At 46.1% G+C, this 17,045-nt stretch overlaps 2 protein-coding genes across 6 annotated transcripts; both read right to left on the reverse strand.

Moving 5' to 3' along the window:
- Positions 1-2,488: 2,488 nt before the first annotated feature.
- LOC120642428 (beta-glucosidase 18-like) lies at positions 2,489-10,275 on the reverse strand. Of its 4 annotated transcripts, none has more exons than XM_039918938.1 (11): positions 10,030-10,275; positions 9,800-9,866; positions 9,546-9,604; positions 9,377-9,452; positions 9,202-9,279; positions 8,753-9,120; positions 8,544-8,659; positions 3,346-3,598; positions 3,148-3,250; positions 2,960-3,068; positions 2,489-2,832 (listed from the first exon to the last, which is right to left on the reverse strand). In XM_039918938.1, the coding sequence occupies exons 1-11, from the start codon at positions 10,177-10,179 to the stop codon at positions 2,652-2,654; spliced, it is 1,560 nt and encodes a 519-aa protein (XP_039774872.1). In that variant the 5' UTR covers positions 10,180-10,275; the 3' UTR covers positions 2,489-2,651. The 4 variants fall into 4 exon arrangements, with proteins under 4 accessions (XP_039774872.1, XP_039774873.1, XP_039774874.1 ...); XM_039918939.1 differs by having other exon boundaries at positions 9,202-9,276; positions 10,030-10,274; XM_039918940.1 differs by having other exon boundaries at positions 8,753-9,093; positions 10,030-10,273.
- A 1,792-nt stretch (positions 10,276-12,067) lies between these two features.
- On the reverse strand, positions 12,068-16,908 carry LOC120642425 (beta-glucosidase 18-like). 2 transcript variants are annotated; one of them, XM_039918935.1, is made up of 11 exons: positions 16,523-16,908; positions 15,967-16,033; positions 14,297-14,355; positions 14,115-14,190; positions 13,943-14,017; positions 13,480-13,820; positions 13,255-13,370; positions 12,914-13,166; positions 12,686-12,808; positions 12,499-12,607; positions 12,068-12,393 (listed from the first exon to the last, which is right to left on the reverse strand). In XM_039918935.1, exons 1-11 carry the CDS (start codon positions 16,655-16,657, stop codon positions 12,185-12,187), a joined length of 1,563 nt encoding a protein of 520 aa, XP_039774869.1. In that variant the 5' UTR covers positions 16,658-16,908; the 3' UTR covers positions 12,068-12,184. The 2 variants fall into 2 exon arrangements, with proteins under 2 accessions (XP_039774869.1, XP_039774870.1); XM_039918936.1 differs by having other exon boundaries at positions 12,706-12,808; positions 16,523-16,904.
- Positions 16,909-17,045: the final 137 nt, after the last annotated feature.

Raw genomic sequence — 17,045 nt, forward strand, 5'->3', positions numbered from 1 at the left:
GGGCTCTCAGCTTGCTTGCGTTGCCGGCGTTCCGATCCGGTGACACAGCGAAAGCAACCGTGGGCTACTAGTTTGGGCACCGGCTGACTTTGTAGTTAGGCTGACCAGCGAAAGCAACGCCGCTACCGATTCCGCTGACTTGGTGTCCTCACGCTTCTCACGCGAGCGAATTGTCATGTTAGGGTGAAAGCAGCTTTGTGGAGGCAGCTAGCTAGATATGTGAGGAACAAGAGTACTCTATCCTGCTTGTGATTAGTGAATTGTCAACCGTGCGGTGTGATCGTGCGCTTGGTCTTTGGATTGCAGGTACACGGGCATCGAGTGTCGACGGGGAGCTGCCGTCGAGGTGCTGTGGCCGATGGACCGTGTGGTGGACGGCAGTGAAGGGCAGCCGGGACCGGAGCTCGGACCGGGCGGCAGCTGTGGCGTCCACTCCTGGATTGAGGGCGCAAGCGGCGACGGAAGGCGGGTTTCTTGGTTTGTGCCACAAAACCAAGGAGGCGGAAGGCGGTTGAAGACGCCAAGTCGTGGAGGTGACGGGCGTCGGTCTCGGGACTGATGGAGGCGACGGGCGTCGACGGCGTCTAGGGCCTCGCTGCGGGCGAGGAGGTGACGGGCGTCGGGCGGCGTCTAGGGCCGTCAGAAGGCTGAGGCGGGAACGACATCTAGGGCCACGACGTGGAGGCGGGAATCTTCCCGCGCGTGAGGTTTTAGCGGTTTTCTCAAAACCGGCCACCTATCCGGGTTTCGCGGACCCTCCGAAACCGCGGACCGGATCTTCGTCGACGTGGCGGCATCGCAGCAAAGACTTCGAGTCGAAGAAAGAAGCTCCGTCGTCGTTCGAGGCTGTACAACGGGGTGCTGCTGCCCGACCGGTCTGACCGGTCCCCTGGACCGGTCTGACCGGTCTGGCCGCAGTAGCCGGGTATAAATACCCCCCATCAGCCCGTGGGTGGGTGAGTCCCTAGAGTCTTTTGTTTCCTCTGAGTTTTTCCTTCTCCCAGCCCCTGCTCTAGGTTAGGGCCAAGGACTCCAACGCAAAAGAGGATTAGGTATAGCTAATCTCTCAATTCTAGAGGGTGGATGATGAGCGGATGGCTCTAGCTTTGTATAGGTGAATTCCTCCGAAATTTATGAATGAAATCCTGTTGAGATTCACCTTTGTGTGCTGAGTACTCGTCTCCTCCCTTCTCCTTTGCATTTTGGTCTTGATTTCCTCTCTTTTGGATGATTCGTGTTTAGAGGAATCGAGCCCTTGATTTTGTGGTTTGATGAATTCTTTGGAATGATTCCTATGCTTATGGCCTAGTGCTAAACCCCCTGGAATCGTGGGTTCTCACGAATTGGCGATTTTGTGTTCTTGAGAAAACCCCAATTCTCTTTGATCTCTCCTCGATTTCTCTTGATCCGTGAATCTTTTGAGGGAGATCTTATGGGGATATGTTCACGGGGTAGGTACGGAGCTTTCCACCAAGTTTGGTTGGATTTGGACTTCGTTTGCTCAAAATCCGCGGTTTAAAGGTTTGTTTGCGGATTTTCTGGACGAGACCGGTCAGACCGGTGGGCGAGACCGGTCTGGCCGGTCAGTCAGGATTTGAATTGCCCGACCGGTCAGACCGGTCCAGGGCACCGGTCAGACCGGTCCAGGGCACCGGTCAGACCGGTCCAGGGCACCGGTCAGACCGGTCTGTGTGGGCTGTGCTACGATTTGAGAAGTTTCTCTCGCTTTTGCTTCCGCTTTGCGACCCGGGTCTTCATCTTCGAGATAGCTTGTTTATAGCTATTCTCGCTGACCTAGGTTCGAGGGTTTGCGGTGATTTTGAGATATAGGCCGACGATTCAAATTTCGAAGAAATTTTAATCGGCTCCTATTCACCCCCTCTGGTCGCCGGCTTCGGTCCAATATTACGCGAGATGCGATTTACAATCACTACCATACACCATTGGAACAGCATTACTGACAACAACCGTTCATTGTACTGCTTGACATAGCCACGCACACGTAACCTCCATCCTCTAAATATCTATCATTTTGGGATGCGTCTCGCTAATAGTACATTTTACTTTCAACAATAATTAGTATCTATTTGGATTCCAATAACTTTTGGAAAACGGTATGGTTTGATTTGTCTTTAATACTTCCTCCGTCCTAGGATACAAGGCGCGCACATAATTCAAGATTCAAACTTTAAAAACTTTGATCTACAATTAATTTTGTATAATAAAAACTGTGTCGTATAACAGTTATATCCTTTACTATATATATTTTTAATAATAAGTTTAATACTATTAATTTATTATCACAATAGCATCTCGGTGACCGGTCGTTGTCCAAGTGTTGACTATTTAAGGGACTGTTTGGCTAAAGTTTTTGAATCTTGGCTAAACTTTAGCCCCACCCTATTAGCACTCTTGTTTGGATATATTAGTTTAGCACTTTCATCCATTAGCATTTGAATTCAAACGAGCCTAAATATTAGAGGGAGTATACTTTGTTCTCAGGAGGTCATATTAATTATTTGGCGACTTGGTGGCCGTTTATTCAGGATTAATCAATTTATACAAAACCATGCTCTTCATTTTCATAAATTGAAGAGCCAGCATGCTCAGCCGTCACACACTTTTCTCAAGATTTAAATAAGGCTCCCTCTCTATTGATCTTCATGTAAACTTTGGAGGAACCTTTTGTACCACAGCGCGGATGACTTGGGCTTTCTTTCCAGTGTTTGGTAGTCAACGTAGTACAGCCCATACCGGAGGGTGTATCCATATAGCCATTCAAAATTGTCGAGGAGAGACCAGACGAAGTAGCCACGAACATCAGCTCCGTCCCTAGAAAGTTAGAAACTCAAATGTGTTCAATTTCTTTCTTTCTTTTTTTTTTAAAAAAATGCCCATGTATGTAAGTTGGGAAATGGATTCATAGCATCATGGAGTAAGATTTGACGATCTAACCGACCTTATAACTTTGGCAACTTTGGTGAGGTAGCCATCAAGGTACTGTATCCTAGCCTGGTCGTGAAGCCATTCTTGGGCATTGGTATGACCTTCTTCAACCTGTGGGTAGCCTGTATGATTTTTTTGATGAGCAACTGTCACAGCTCTGAACGTGAGGGAAACAGAGCATGAACGTCACATGTTGCCTACCATTTTCGGTGATGAACATTGGCAGATTGTTGTATCTCTTCATGATGTAGGTGACCATCTTCTCTATGCCGTCAGGCACGACGTAGAACATCGACCTCCCTGTCTGCATATACAGAAGGGCAGGCGGCGATCAGATCGAGCATCAATCAAGTTTGGTAGCATTTCAGCTTCAAATCTTTGTCCACCATGTCAACTCACTGGTGGTCCGATGGGGACTCCGTCCCTTTCTCCGGTGCCGGCCGCTAGCGCATTCTGGGTCCACTGCCCCAGTGGGCAGCCTGACGAAAACATGCAGTCCATGGCGTACAGGGTGGTGTAGTGGTTTATCCCGATGAAGTCCAGCTTGTAACCCAGCTTCCTTCTCTCCTCCGGCGAGAAGGTCGGCAGCCGGGAGCCCAGGAGCCGCCGCATCTCCGGCGGGTAGTCGCCGTAGACTATTGGATCAAGAAACCTGCAGTAAGCAGAACAAAAAACCTCTGCAAATTAAGATCACAATTGATATCCACTGGCTGTCAGTGTTGTTATATTGTGATCCAAATTCTGATGGGAGAGTGTTGGAATTTGGGCTTGGCCCATTAAGGCCCATGTGGTGCAAACTTTTAATCCCACATTGCTAGTAGAAGTTGAGGAGACCACGTGACTCTCCTATATATCTAACCCATAGGCTTCACCGGAGAATATCAATCATATTATTCCTCTTGTAAGCCGCCGCTAGGCGTTGTACACAAACACCCGATATAGTGAAGTTCTTGCTGGCTGGCGCTCGTGGTTTTTACCCTTCGCATTGGAGGGGTTTTCCACGTTAAATCTTCGTGTCTTTCTGCGGTTTGATCTTTCTATTTTTCATCGTTTTGTTCGCCGTCGCTTCTAACAAGTGGTACCAAAGCCGTGGTTTCAAGTTTGGGTTTCGTGATGGCGTCGATGAAGTATGATCTACCGATGTTGGACTACAAGACAAGGTTCTCGCTGTGGCAAGTCAAGATGAGAGCTATTCTGGCGCAAACCAATGATCTTGATGAGGCGCTGGAAAAATTCGGGAAGAAAAAGAAGGATGAGTGGACCGATGAGGAGAAGCGCAAGGACCGTAAGACTCTTTCTCTTATTCAGCTTCATCTATCTAATGATATTCTACAAGAAGTGCTGCAGGAAAAGACTGCTGCAGAATTGTGGCTAAAACTGGAATCGATCTGCATGTCGAAGGATCTTACCAGTAAATTGCATATGAAGTTGAAGCTGTACACGCTTAAGATGCAGGAGGGTGGTTCGGTGATGGGTCACCTATCTGTCTTCAAGGAGATCGTTGCTGACCTAGGGTCGATGGAGGTTAAGTATGAAGATGAGGACTTAGGTCTTCTTTTATTATGCTCTTTGCCAAGTTCTTATGCAAGTTTCCGTGACACCATACTATTAAGCCGTGATGAACTAACCCTTGCGGAAGTTTGTGAGGCACTCCAGTCTAAGGAGAAGATGAAAGGCATGGTGCAGACAGATGGCTCGTCCTCTAGGGGCGACGCTTTGCATGTCAGAGGCAGATCAGAGCAAAGATCCTCAAGTGATAACAACGATCGTGGCAAGAGCAATGACGGTAGAGGCCGCTCCCAGTCCAAAGGTCCCAAGAAGAAATTCTGTAAGTATTGCAAGAAGAAATCTCATATGATTGAGGATTGCTGGAAATTGCAGAATAAGGAGAAGAAGAAAAATAAATCTGATGGTAAGGCTAGTGTTGCTTCTGCTGGTGAAAACTCTGAGTCAGATTGTTTGGTTGTCTTTGCTGGTTGTGTTGCTGGTCATGATGAGTGGATTCTTGATTCTGCATGTTCTTTTCATATCTGCACTAATAGAGATTGGTTCAGTTCCTATGAGTCTTTGCAGAACGGTGATTTTGTGCGCATGGGAGATGATAACCCGTGTGAGATTATTGGCATTGGCTCTGTTCAGATCAAGACCCATGATGGCATGATTCGCATACTGAAGAATGTAAGGCACATACCAGGGATGAAAAGAAATCTGATCTCGTTGAGCACACTTGATAAAGAAGGACTCAAATACACCGGTTCAGGTGGAGTTGTGAAGGTATCTAAAGGTTCTCTTGTATGTTTGCTGGGTGATCTCAATCCTTCAAATTTATATGTTCTCAGAGGTTGTACTTTGCATGGTTCTGTTTCTGCTGCTAATGTTGCTAATGCTGAACCTAGTAAGACTGACCTTTGGCATATGCGTCTTGGACACATGAGTGAACTCGGTATGGCAGAATTGATGAAGAGAAACCTGCTGGATGGCTGCATTCTGAGTGGCAAGAAGTTCTGTGAGTATTGTGTATTTGGTAAGCATAAGAGGGTCAAATTCAATACCTCTGTTCATACCACAAAAGGTACACTTGATTATGTTCATGCTGATTTGTGGGGTCCTTCACGTAAGCCTTTATATGGTGGTGCTCGTTATATGCTTACCATTATTGATGATTACTCTAGAAGAGTCTGGCCTTATTTTCTGAAAAGCAAAGATGATACTTTTGCTGCTTTTATAGAATGGAAAGTTATGATAGAAAGGCAAACTGAGAAGAAGGTCAAGGTGCTTCGAACTGATAATGGTGGAGAGTTCTGTTCGGATGCTTTTGATGATTATTGCAGAAAAGAAGGCATTGTTAGGCATCACACCATACCATACACTCCTCAGCAGAATGGTGTGGCCGAGCGTATGAACAGGACTATCATCTCGAAGGCTCGTTGCATGCTGTCCAATGCCCATATGAACAGGCGTTTTTGGGCTGAGGCTGCTAATACAGCATGTTATTTGATCAACAGATCGCCTTCTATTCCACTCAACAAGAAGACTCCTATTGAGGTATGGTCTGGTACACCTGCAGATTATTCACACTTGAGAGTTTTTGGCTGCACTGCTTATGCTCATGTTGATAATGGAAAATTAGAGCCTAGAGCTATTAAATGTCTGTTTCTTGGTTATGGTTCGGGAGTCAAAGGATATAAATTGTGGAATCCTGAAACTAGAAAGACTTTTATGAGCAGAAGTGTTGTTTTCAATGAATCTGTGATGTTTACTGACAGTTTGTCCACAGATGATGCTTTAGTTGAGAAATTGCAGTCACAAGTTAGTGTGCAGGTGGAGCTTATGGATGACCAGGAAAATGAAGTTGTTGGTAATGATGTTTCAGATAGTGTTCCTGATACTGTTCAGCACTCACCTCCAGTTTCACAGTCTGATTTGCAGCATGAGGAGGATGTAGATTTACCTATTGCTCTTCGCAGATCAAAGAGGAGTTGTGGACCTCCAAACCGTTTAATTGAGGAGTGTAATCTGACTTATTATGCTTTGAGTTGTGCTGAACAGGTGGAGGATGCTAGTGAGCCAGCAACATATTCTGAAGCCATTGATTCAGTTGATAAGGAGAAATGGATCTCAGCTATGCATGAGGAGATGCAGTCTCTTGAGAAGAATGGCACATGGGAGATTGTAAGATTGCCTGAGAAAAAGAAGACTGTTCGCTGCAAATGGGTCTTCAAGAGAAAGGAGGGTTTGTCTTCTAGTGAGCCTCCAAGATTTAAGGCAAGGTTAGTTGCAAAAGGTTTCAGTCAGATTCCTGGTGTTGACTATAATGATGTGTTCTCCCCAGTTGTGAAGCATAGCTCAATTCGGACTTTCTTTAGTATTGTTGCTATGCATGATCTTGAGCTTGAGCAGTTAGATGTGAAGACTGCATTTTTACTTGGAGAGTTTGAGGAGGAAATTTACATGGATCAGCCAGAAGGATTCATAGTGCCAAGCAAAGAGAATTATGTTTGCAAATTAAAGAAATCCTTGTATGGTTTGAAACAGTCTCCTCGTCAGTGGTATAAGAGGTTTGATTCATTTATGTTGTTACATGGTTTTAAAAGATCTGAATATGATAGCTGTGTTTACATTAAGATTGTTGAGGAATCACCTATATACTTGCTGTTATATGTTGATGACATGCTTATTGCTGCCAAGAGCAGAAAAGAAATCACTACAGTAAAGAAATTGTTGAGTAGTGAATTTGATATGAAGGATCTTGGTGTTGCTAAGAAAATTCTAGGTATGGAGATTACTAGAGACAGAAAATCTGGTTTATTATTTCTTAGTCAGCATAATTACATTAACAAGGTTCTTCAGCGTTTCAATATGCATGATTCAAAGCCAGTTAGTACTCCTATTGCACCTCACTTTAAATTGTCAGCTGCTCAGTGCCCTAGTTCTGAGGATGATGTTGAATACATGTCAAAAGTCCCATATTCTAGTGCTGTTGGTTCTTTGATGTATGCCATGGTTTGCTCTCGCCCAGATTTATCATATGCTATGAGTTTGGTTAGCAGATACATGTCTAATCCTGGTAAAGAACACTGGAAGGCAGTTCAGTGGATTTTCAGGTACCTCAGAGGAACAGCAGATTCTTGTTTGAAGTTTGAGAGAACTGATCAGGGACTCATTGGTTATGTGGATTCAGATTATGCTGCTGATTTGGATAGGCGCAGGTCACTCACAGGTTATGTGTTCACTGTTAGCAGTTGTGCTGTGAGTTGGAAGGCTACTTTGCAGCCTGTTGTTGCTATGTCTACCACAGAAGCAGAATATATGGCTATTGCTGAAGCGTGCAAGGAGGCAGTTTGGCTGAAAGGTTTGTTTACTGAGCTGTGTGGAGTTGGTTCTTGCATTGATCTATTCTGTGACAGTCAAAGTGCTATTTGCCTCACTAAAGATCAGATGTTTCATGAAAGGACAAAGCATATTGATGTCAAGTACCATTATGTTCGTGATGTTATTTCACAAGGTAAATTGAAGGTATGCAAGATCAGTACTCATGATAATCCAGCTGATATGATGACTAAACCAGTTCCTGTAGCTAAGTTTGAGCTTTGCTCAAGCTTAGTTGGTTTGACAGTTTAGCCCAAGAGGCTATTTGGCGCCAGAAGTTCTGTTTTTTGTTGTGTTCAGGTGATGATTTTGATATGCTACAAGGAGGAATTTGTCTCAAGGTGGAGTATGTTATATTGTGATCCAAATTCTGATGGGAGAGTGTTGGAATTTGGGCTTGGCCCATTAAGGCCCATGTGGTGCAAACTTTTAATCCCACATTGCTAGTAGAAGTTGAGGAGACCACGTGACTCTCCTATATATCTAACCCATAGGCTTCACCGGAGAATATCAATCCTATTATTCCTCTTGTAAGCCGTCGCTAGGCGTTGTACACAAACACCCGATATAGTGAAGTTCTTGCTGGCTGGCGCCCGTGGTTTTTACCCTTCGCATTGGAGGGGTTTTCCACGTTAAATCTTCGTGTCTTTCTGCGGTTTGATCTTTCTATTTTTCATCGTTTTGTTCGCCGTCGCTTCTAACAAGTGTCAGTTCAGATGATGTCTTACCATGAAACCGTGAAGGCCAGTGCCCGTTCAGTCGCCAGCCGGTCCTCCGGCGTGTCCGTCAGCGGCTCGTACCAGGTGGTGTACATCACGATGCCGATCGAGCCCTTCTGCTTGCTCTGCAAATTAAATGTCAACCAGAACTAAGTGTGAACCACGAGCACGACGCGCCTCACAGACAGCAACGACGATCAGTTAAGTTTGTTGGGTGCCTGGTACTTCCGCCTGTATATCTCGACGGCGGTGGCGTGGGACAGGATGACGTTGTGGGTGGCGGCGTAGGGCTCGGCCTCGGAGTCGCCGCCGGCGCAGGAGCCGAACGGCGGCGAGCACCGGGCCGGCGGGTAGGTGCCGAGCATGTAGCCCGCCAGCACGGCGACGTTGGGCTCGTTGAAGGTGGCCCAGTACCTGACGCGGTCGCCGAACGCCGCGAAGCAGACGTCGGCGAAGTAGCCGAAATCTCTCTGTACCTCGGCGCTGAGCCAGGCCCCGTACCTGTCTTCGAGTTCTTGGGGGATGTCGTAGTGGCTCAGCGTGACGAATGGCTCTATCCCTGCGTGCTCCAGCAGAAAATAATATGCTGAAATAGCAAGGTGCTGACAGGGGAGGTGAGGAACTTCAAAACTCCCAACTTGTATTGGACAAATCCAGCAGGCCATACCTTTGAACAGGAGTGAATCGATGAGTTTGTTGTAGAACTCGATGCCTAATTGGTTAACTCCGCCGAACCTTCCCTCTGCTTTCGGCAAACGAGACAATTTGTTTGCGTTTAGATGAGCTGACAAATTGTTCATCAGTTGAGAAGGATCAGCGAGGCTTCAGTGCTTAGAACTCACTTGGAAGAATTCTGGCCCATGATATCGAGAATCTGTATGCGTCCGTGCCCAGAGAGTGCATAAGCTCAATGTCTTCCTGTCAAGAACCAAGATAGGGGCAGTTTAGTCTGGTTCACGAGAAAAACAATTCTCAATACGCTATGTGTCATAGTGTACTATATATGCGCACCTCGTAACGGTGGTAGTGATCATCCGCGATATTCCCGGTGCTTCCGTCTTTGATTCTTCCTGAAATAAACAACGAATCACTACTTCTTCAGCTATGTTTGTAGACCTGCAATCCATGACGCAGTAACGGGTACTGAACTACTGATCGTGTCATTTCTACTAATTCCATGTAACAACTTCAATTGTCAAGTTCAGCTTAATAGAGTGGACTAGTTCTGCTCTCGTTTGAAAAAAAATATATTGCTGATGATCTACCTGGCACATGAGTGAACACATCCCAGTTGCTTAAACTTTTGTTGTCCTCAAGGTATGCGCCTTCAATCTACAGCCAAAAAAAAAAGAAGCCATATCAGCATGGTTTATAGAAAAAGAATCACATAAATGCGACCTTTTGTATCCATGTTCAATGCTACCTGCAATTACATCTTACATACAGGGCAAGTACCGTCCCAGGCAAGAGAGATGGCAGCCGGCCGGCGGCTCACCTGGTACGAGGAAGTGGCGGTGCCGAAGAGGAAGGACACCGGGAAGTCGCTCCGGTGGACGGCCGAAGCCCATGGCCATGGGAGAAGGAGAAGCCACAGCAGCGAAGCAGCGGCGACCACCTGCCGCGTCCGCAATGCCTTGCCTGCCATGTGTTAGGTGAAGGCACGCCAAATGCTAAGAGCTAGAGGCCGCCGGCCGGGCTCTTCTCGTCCAAACCACTCAATGGTCTCTGGGCTCTGGATGTGCTTCTTGCACCGACGTCCATCTGCTTTACGGTGACGTGTATAGGGTGACACGACGGCCTGAGGACTGTCAGCTTTACCATCCACAACGTGTGAAAAAACGATGCTCTGGTTTATTAGGAGAGCGAAGATGTAGACATTTTCTTTTTGTCATTGTGCATCGCTAAAACTTTCCCCTGGTGCCGAAGCAAGTACATACAAGCCTCAATGAGAGGTATCATGGACACATATGGCCAATAGTCCGTTTGAGTAATCACCATCAAGTATCCCAACCCGGGCCCAGTGAGGATTTCTTTTCTTTTTATTTATTTTTTTATTTGCAAATGGCATGGAGCAAAAAGTACACTCAGTAAGCAAGCAGAGAGAGCTTCATCATCACAACCCAAGTATCACACAACCGCGTCCACACAAGAACTCAACTCCGTAGTTCCAAAATCTCTCCCCTCATGAGTACGGGTTTCCAATGATATCACTCTGTTCACTCTCACTGATCAAGTTTTCCACAAATCAAAAACATCAGACTCCAGTAACGCAGACAAAATAAGTTTTCTTCACTTTTTAAGATGGTAGTATTGAATTTTGTTAAGATCTTAGCAGTTGTTGCGTAAGTTGCCAGCATTTGCTACAACCTACAAGATGCATTTGCGTGTTGAATTTGCATATCCTTTTTGGCAGCATGAAACTTCTATCAGCATTTTTTTAGCAGCACCAAGCGTAGCAATGTCTAAGAATTTTGCCTAGAACAACACGAGGCTTGAAAGTATCCGTTTGCCGTCAGTCTCTTCATTTTGACCAGAAGTTGCTGGCAGGACTATAAATAATGTCAGTTGGCTAGCATTTTGTTCCACTTTTCTCCATGGTCATGATCGACACACAATTATTTAACGTCAACGTGTCGTAATATTTAAATACATAAGGGGAATGCATTCAAACGATTCCATAACTACAAAGACCAAATTTTAGTAAAGTACACACCAACAAGACAAATATCAAGTCAAGAACTATGTGATAGGCCATTTACTTTTTGTTGACACACGGGAATAGGTAGCTGCAAGCGAAGAATGGGAATTAGGAACAAATGCGTGGTTGTGAGCAAAAGTTCCTCCGATGTCTCTATCTATAGTTCTATACCAAACAAGAGTACTTGATTGTCTTGAGTGGCACTCGGGAAAAATAAGATGATAATTTATTATAAGAAGTTTTTTTAGACATCAACTAATTTCGCTTCTAGTGACATTCCAGCTTTGATATAATAATATGGTACTCCATTCGTTTCTAAATTGTAGGTCGTTTTGGCAATTCTAAATACATAGATTCTACTATCTATCTAGATGCAATTATATTTTTAGGTGCATAGCAAAAATCTATGAATCTAAATTTGCCAAAATGATCTACAATTTGAAATGCAGGGAGTACAAAAACTTTGGGAGTTGGAAGTATAGTGTAATCATGTTGTACCAAACGAAAGATTGGAATAAATTGCCTCTCCACCTAAGGAATAAAGCATGTTGTTTGTACATGTTTATTTTTCTTGATTAGAAAGTGACTTGTATATATGCGCACGCAGTCTCCCCACACACATACCACAAACACATAGCCACGTGTTAGAGAAATACTCTTACCTTGTTGGCCCCCTTATCTCGGCATCCAACGTTGCCAAAAGGCTCCCGGTTCATAGCTCGAGTGCCCTATACTATCTGGTGGTCTTCAAGAAGCCGGTTTGACCATACACGCCTTATCAATAGTGACATGATGGGACGGCTAGGAAAGTTTTTTTTTTTTGAGCAACGACGGCTAGTAAAGTTGGGATGCTTTATTCATGATCAAACGGTATATACAGGATCAAGCTCTTCGGTTTCATAAATTATTGGTGAAGACTGAAGAGCAAGCATAACGTTGGGTCTCAAACTTTTCAAGATTTAGAAACAAGGCATAGTCCTCTATTGAGCTTCATGCAGACTTTGGAGGAATCCTTTGTACCACAGCGCTGATGACTTGGGCTTCCTTTCCTGCGTTTGGTAGTCCACGTAGTGAAGTCCAAACCGTAGAGTGTACCCATACAGCCACTCAAAATTGTCCATGAGAGCCCAGACGAAGTAGCCACGGACTTCAGCTCCGTCCCTAGGAATATAATTTGGCTCAAAGTTGTTAGCTGGGAACAGGGAACGCAGTTCGTCCATGTGATGATCAATGCAAGCCGTGAACTTAATTTGGAATGCAACTGACCTGATAACTTCGGCGAGTTTTGTGAGGTAACTGTCGAGGTACTGAATCCTGCCCTGGTCGTCAAGCCAGTCATTGACATGGGCGTAACCATCTCCGCCTTGTGCATAACCTGTTGGAATTTTTCGAGTGATTGTTACAGCTCTGAACGTGACGGAAACAGAACATGAACAGCAGTTAGAATTTGAACCAATTCTGTAATAGACGTGCCATTTTCGGTTATGAACATGGGCAGGTTGTTGTATCTCTTCATGACGTAGGTGACAATCTTCTCTATCCCTTCGGGGACAACGTAGAACGTCGGCATCGGTGTCTGCACAAAGGGCACGACGATCACATCGAGCATCGAGTATGAATCTAGGCACAAGTCAGCTAGCATTATGTGTTCCAGCACGAGCCGAATCCATGTCAAACTCACCGGAGGTCCGATGGGGATCCCGTTCCTCTCTCCGGTGGTGGCAGCCAGCGCGGGCTGGCTCTGCTGCCCCAATGGGCAACCTGGTGAGAACATGCAGTCCCTGGCGTACAGGGTGGTGTAGTGGTTGATCCCGATGAAGTCGAGCTTGTAGCCCAGCTTCCTTCTCTCCTCCGGGGAGAAGGTCGGCAGCCGGGAGCCCAAGAGCTGCCGCATCTCCGGAGGGTAGTCGCCGTAGACTATTGGATCAAGAAACCTGTGGCAAGTAAAAAAAACTGCAAATTAAGCACATGAATTGAACACATGTTAGTTCCGTTGTCAGTTCAGAACTGATGATTTCTTGCCATGGAACGTCGAAGGCCAGCACCCGTTCAGTCGCCAGCCGGTCCTCTGGTGAGTCCGTCAGCGGCTTGTACCAGGTGGTCGACATGACGATGCCGATCGAGCCCTTCTGCTTGCTCTGCAGATTTCAACCAAAGCAGGGTACGGTGTGAACGGCTGAACAGTGTCTGATGCTCTGCTCGTCAGAGATCAGAATCATCACTGCGGTCTGCGGATCAGTTGATTACCTGGTACTTCCTCTTGTAAATCTCGACGGCGGTGGCGTGGGCCAGAACGATGTTGTGCGTGGCGAGGTAGGGCTCGGCGCCGGAGTCGCCGCGGGCGCAGGAGCCGTACGGCGGCGAGCAGCGCTCGGGCGGGTAGGTGCCGAGCAAGTAGCCCTTGCGCGCGACGACGTTGGGCTCGTTGAAGGTGACCCAGTACTTGACGCGGTCGCCGAACGCCGCGAAGCACACGTCGGCGAGGTGCCCGAAGTCACGCCGGATCTCGGCGCTCAGCCACGCCCCGTACCTGTCCTCCAGCTCCTGCGGCATGTCGTAGTGGCTCAGCGTGACGAACGGCTCTATTCCTGCTCCAGCAAAAAAAAAAAAGCGTCGGGATTCAGAACTCTCAGCTACACACTGAAGAAATTCAGAAGAGATAGGATCCAAGTAACAGAGGGTAAAATTGCTGGTTACAGGCGATTTACACCTTTGAGCAGGAGTGAGTCGATGAGTTCGTTGTAGAACTTGATGCCTTCTGGGTTCACTTCGCCGAATCTCCCTCCTGTTCTCGGCCAATGAAGCATTTTGTTCAGGTTAAGAGGAACTGACAAAGGTTGGATCGATTGAGAAAGAGTGAAGTTTTTCAGCATAGAGCTCACTTGGAAGGATTCTGGCCCATGATATAGAGAACCTGTAAGCGTTTGTGCCGAGAGAGTACATCAGCTCGACGTCGTCCTGTCAGAAGAAGCAGGCCGTATAGCAGTTCAGTTTAAGACATGCGGGAAAAAAAATCAGTGATCCGTGGATCTTCATCAGTTCAAGACATACGAATAGTTCGCACCTCGAAACGATGGTAATGATCATCCGCGATGTCCCCGGTGCTTCCATCTTTGATTCTCCCTAAAAACGTACGACTGCTTCAGATATGTGGCTTTGCAAATTCACGACAGAGTAGTAGGTATTAAGAAGAAAAAAAACACGGCCGGAGGGGTGAACGGATCCCACCGTTTTTCATTAAGAGGAAGCGACTACGGCTTCTCCCGGCCACGGAAAAACCTCCGAACCCTGGCTCATGCCCGAAAAGGCCAAGCCTTGCGGCAATCACAACGAGAGGATTTTTTTACCCCACGGACCGGAAATTCGCTCTACATATTTCCGCTCTACATGGGAATCGAACCCCGGCCGCGGGGGTGCCACCGGACGCCTCGACCAATCGAGCTAGCGACCTTAGGCGAGTAGTAGGTATCAAGGATTGCAGTATGACAGAACAAGGGGCAGGGCAATGCCAATACTACAGTCTTACAGAACATGCAATTACTGTAGGTTCATACATCACCAGTTTTTAAGTGACAGGAATAATCTACCACTTCCCGTTGTTTAAAAGAAGTTGCTTCATGTCACGTTCATGCTACTTCTGTATTCTATATGGCACCATCGTGTAACAGTCTTTCTTCGACAGTTCGGCATCTTAACAAAAGTGGAGAGCGTTCTGCTCACTAAAAGCGTCCCCAAGAGAGCTTAATAAATATTTCCAATAATTAGTTTTTGGATAGATTGTAAAAAAAATAGCACTTCAACAGTGATCCAATCCAGTACCCAATTTTTCCGCAAGCCCAATATACGATCTATTCTGAGCCAAATTTTGGCCAACGCTCTGCACTGCAAGTCGACGATTTTTTTTTCGCCGGAGGTGATGCGGTTCTTTTTATTTGTCCCGCATGCCCTTTTTTCTCACGGTAGTTGCTTTTTTTTCCTGACAAACGTCCCCGCATAGCTGTAGATTGGCATAGGATACTACTAGAAAGGCTGACTGTAGACCAGTGATTGTTACAAAGGTTATTGATGTTTTTACAAAATTTTAGACTACAGGTTATTTTTTAGAAATTTTAGGGTTTGTTCAGTAAAAATGCAGGGAATATGGGTTGATTTTCACAAAGCTAGGGGATTTTTTGGCGAAATTTTGGACTGCGGGTTGATTTGTAAAAAGCTCAGTATCTTTTTTATAAAAATATACGGGCTGCGGGTTGATTTCTGTAATCTTGAGGGACTTTTATGCAAAATTTAGACTATAGGTTATTTTGTAGAAATTTTAGGGTTTGTTTAGTAAAAATGCAGGGACTATGGGTTGATTTTCACAAAGCTAGGGGACTTTTTGGCAAAATTTTGGACTGCGGGTCGATTTGTAAAAAGTTCAGAGTTTTTTCATAAAAATATACGAACTGTAGGTTAATTTCTATAAAGTTGAGGGACTTTTTTGTAAAATTTACATGCAATCCGACAGCCTAGATCTCTTTGCTGGCCGATCGGACGGCCCTCTTTTTTTTAATGACGTGGCTCGATGGGGGCCACAAATCGCACCCCATTTAGATCTTTAGAAAATTTGGAAACTGTTGGTGGTCAAAGTTTTTCTTTTGCTCCCAATAAATTTCCAAAATCAGTTTTTAAGAGTTAATTTTTTTTATCACTCTTCGAGATGCTCTAATGCAGAAAATACTTTAGTTAATGACTTACCTGGTAGATGAGTGAGCACATCCCAATTGCTTAAACTTTTGTTGCCCTCGAGGTAAGCACCTTCGATCTAGAGGTAAAAGAAAACAAATTAAGAAGAATATATAGGCATGGTTTCTTGAGTCTATATTGTGTATCGTTTTAGCTTAGTATTTAGTATACCATTGGTGCTTCACCCATTTCAAGCAGACAAAGTTCGTTTCAAAAAAATTTCAAGCAGACAAACAGCACAGGAAAAAAAAAGAAGGGCATTTCTTTTCACCAGTCTGAGGTACAGCAGAATTCTAAAGTGAGCACAAGTACATGGGCCTGGAATCAGGTGGAGCCCAAACGAAGCCCAAGGAGGAGGCACAGATCCCAGCCCAGCAAAAGGGGTTGGTCGCCCGCGTCATCATTTATATCTCTCTCTAGAAATCCGTGTGCGCCAAAAGTATTTTTTTTCTTTTGAAGGTCAACGGAGGGGAGAGAATCCCCCACCCTGATTCAATTCATGGCCAGAAGGTTGAGGCAAGCTAGAGCTGATGAGAACTGGCCAGAAATGGAGATCGATGGCGATCACCTGGTACGAGGAAGTGGCGGTGCCGAAGAGGAAGGACGCCGGGAAGTCGCTCCGGCGGACGGCCGAAGCCCACGGGAGAAGCCACAGCAGCCAGGCGCCGGCGAGCAACGGCCGCCATACCCCGCCGCCTGCCATCTCTCTCTCTCTCTCTCTCTCTCTCTCTCTCTCTCTCTCTCTCTCTCCCCGGTACGGCGCTAGCTAGCTAGCTAGGAAATTGCTCTGCCTAGCGCTTTGCCTTGCTAGTATGGACAACGCTGGCTGGCGACCAGAAAGAGAGAGGTTAGTTTGAGGCACGAGGAGGAGGGCGATGGCGGCGGGCCCTCGACGGGTTGCGTCCGCTTTTCGGGGATTTATTTATAGGGTGGGTGAGCCGGTGAGGTGGTGGGTGTGGTGGTGGTCTGAGCGAGGGCGTGCTGCTCTGCTTCTTCTTGTTGGGATCCATGGAAAAGCCAAGGTTGGAGACGGTGCCGAGGCGCCCCCTCTGCTCATGCGTGGCGAACCGGGACAGTAGGACCGGGCCCAG

Source organism: Panicum virgatum, chromosome 7K (assembly GCF_016808335.1).
Source record: "Panicum virgatum strain AP13 chromosome 7K, P.virgatum_v5, whole genome shotgun sequence".
Classification (NCBI taxonomy): Eukaryota; Viridiplantae; Streptophyta; class Magnoliopsida; order Poales; family Poaceae; genus Panicum; species Panicum virgatum.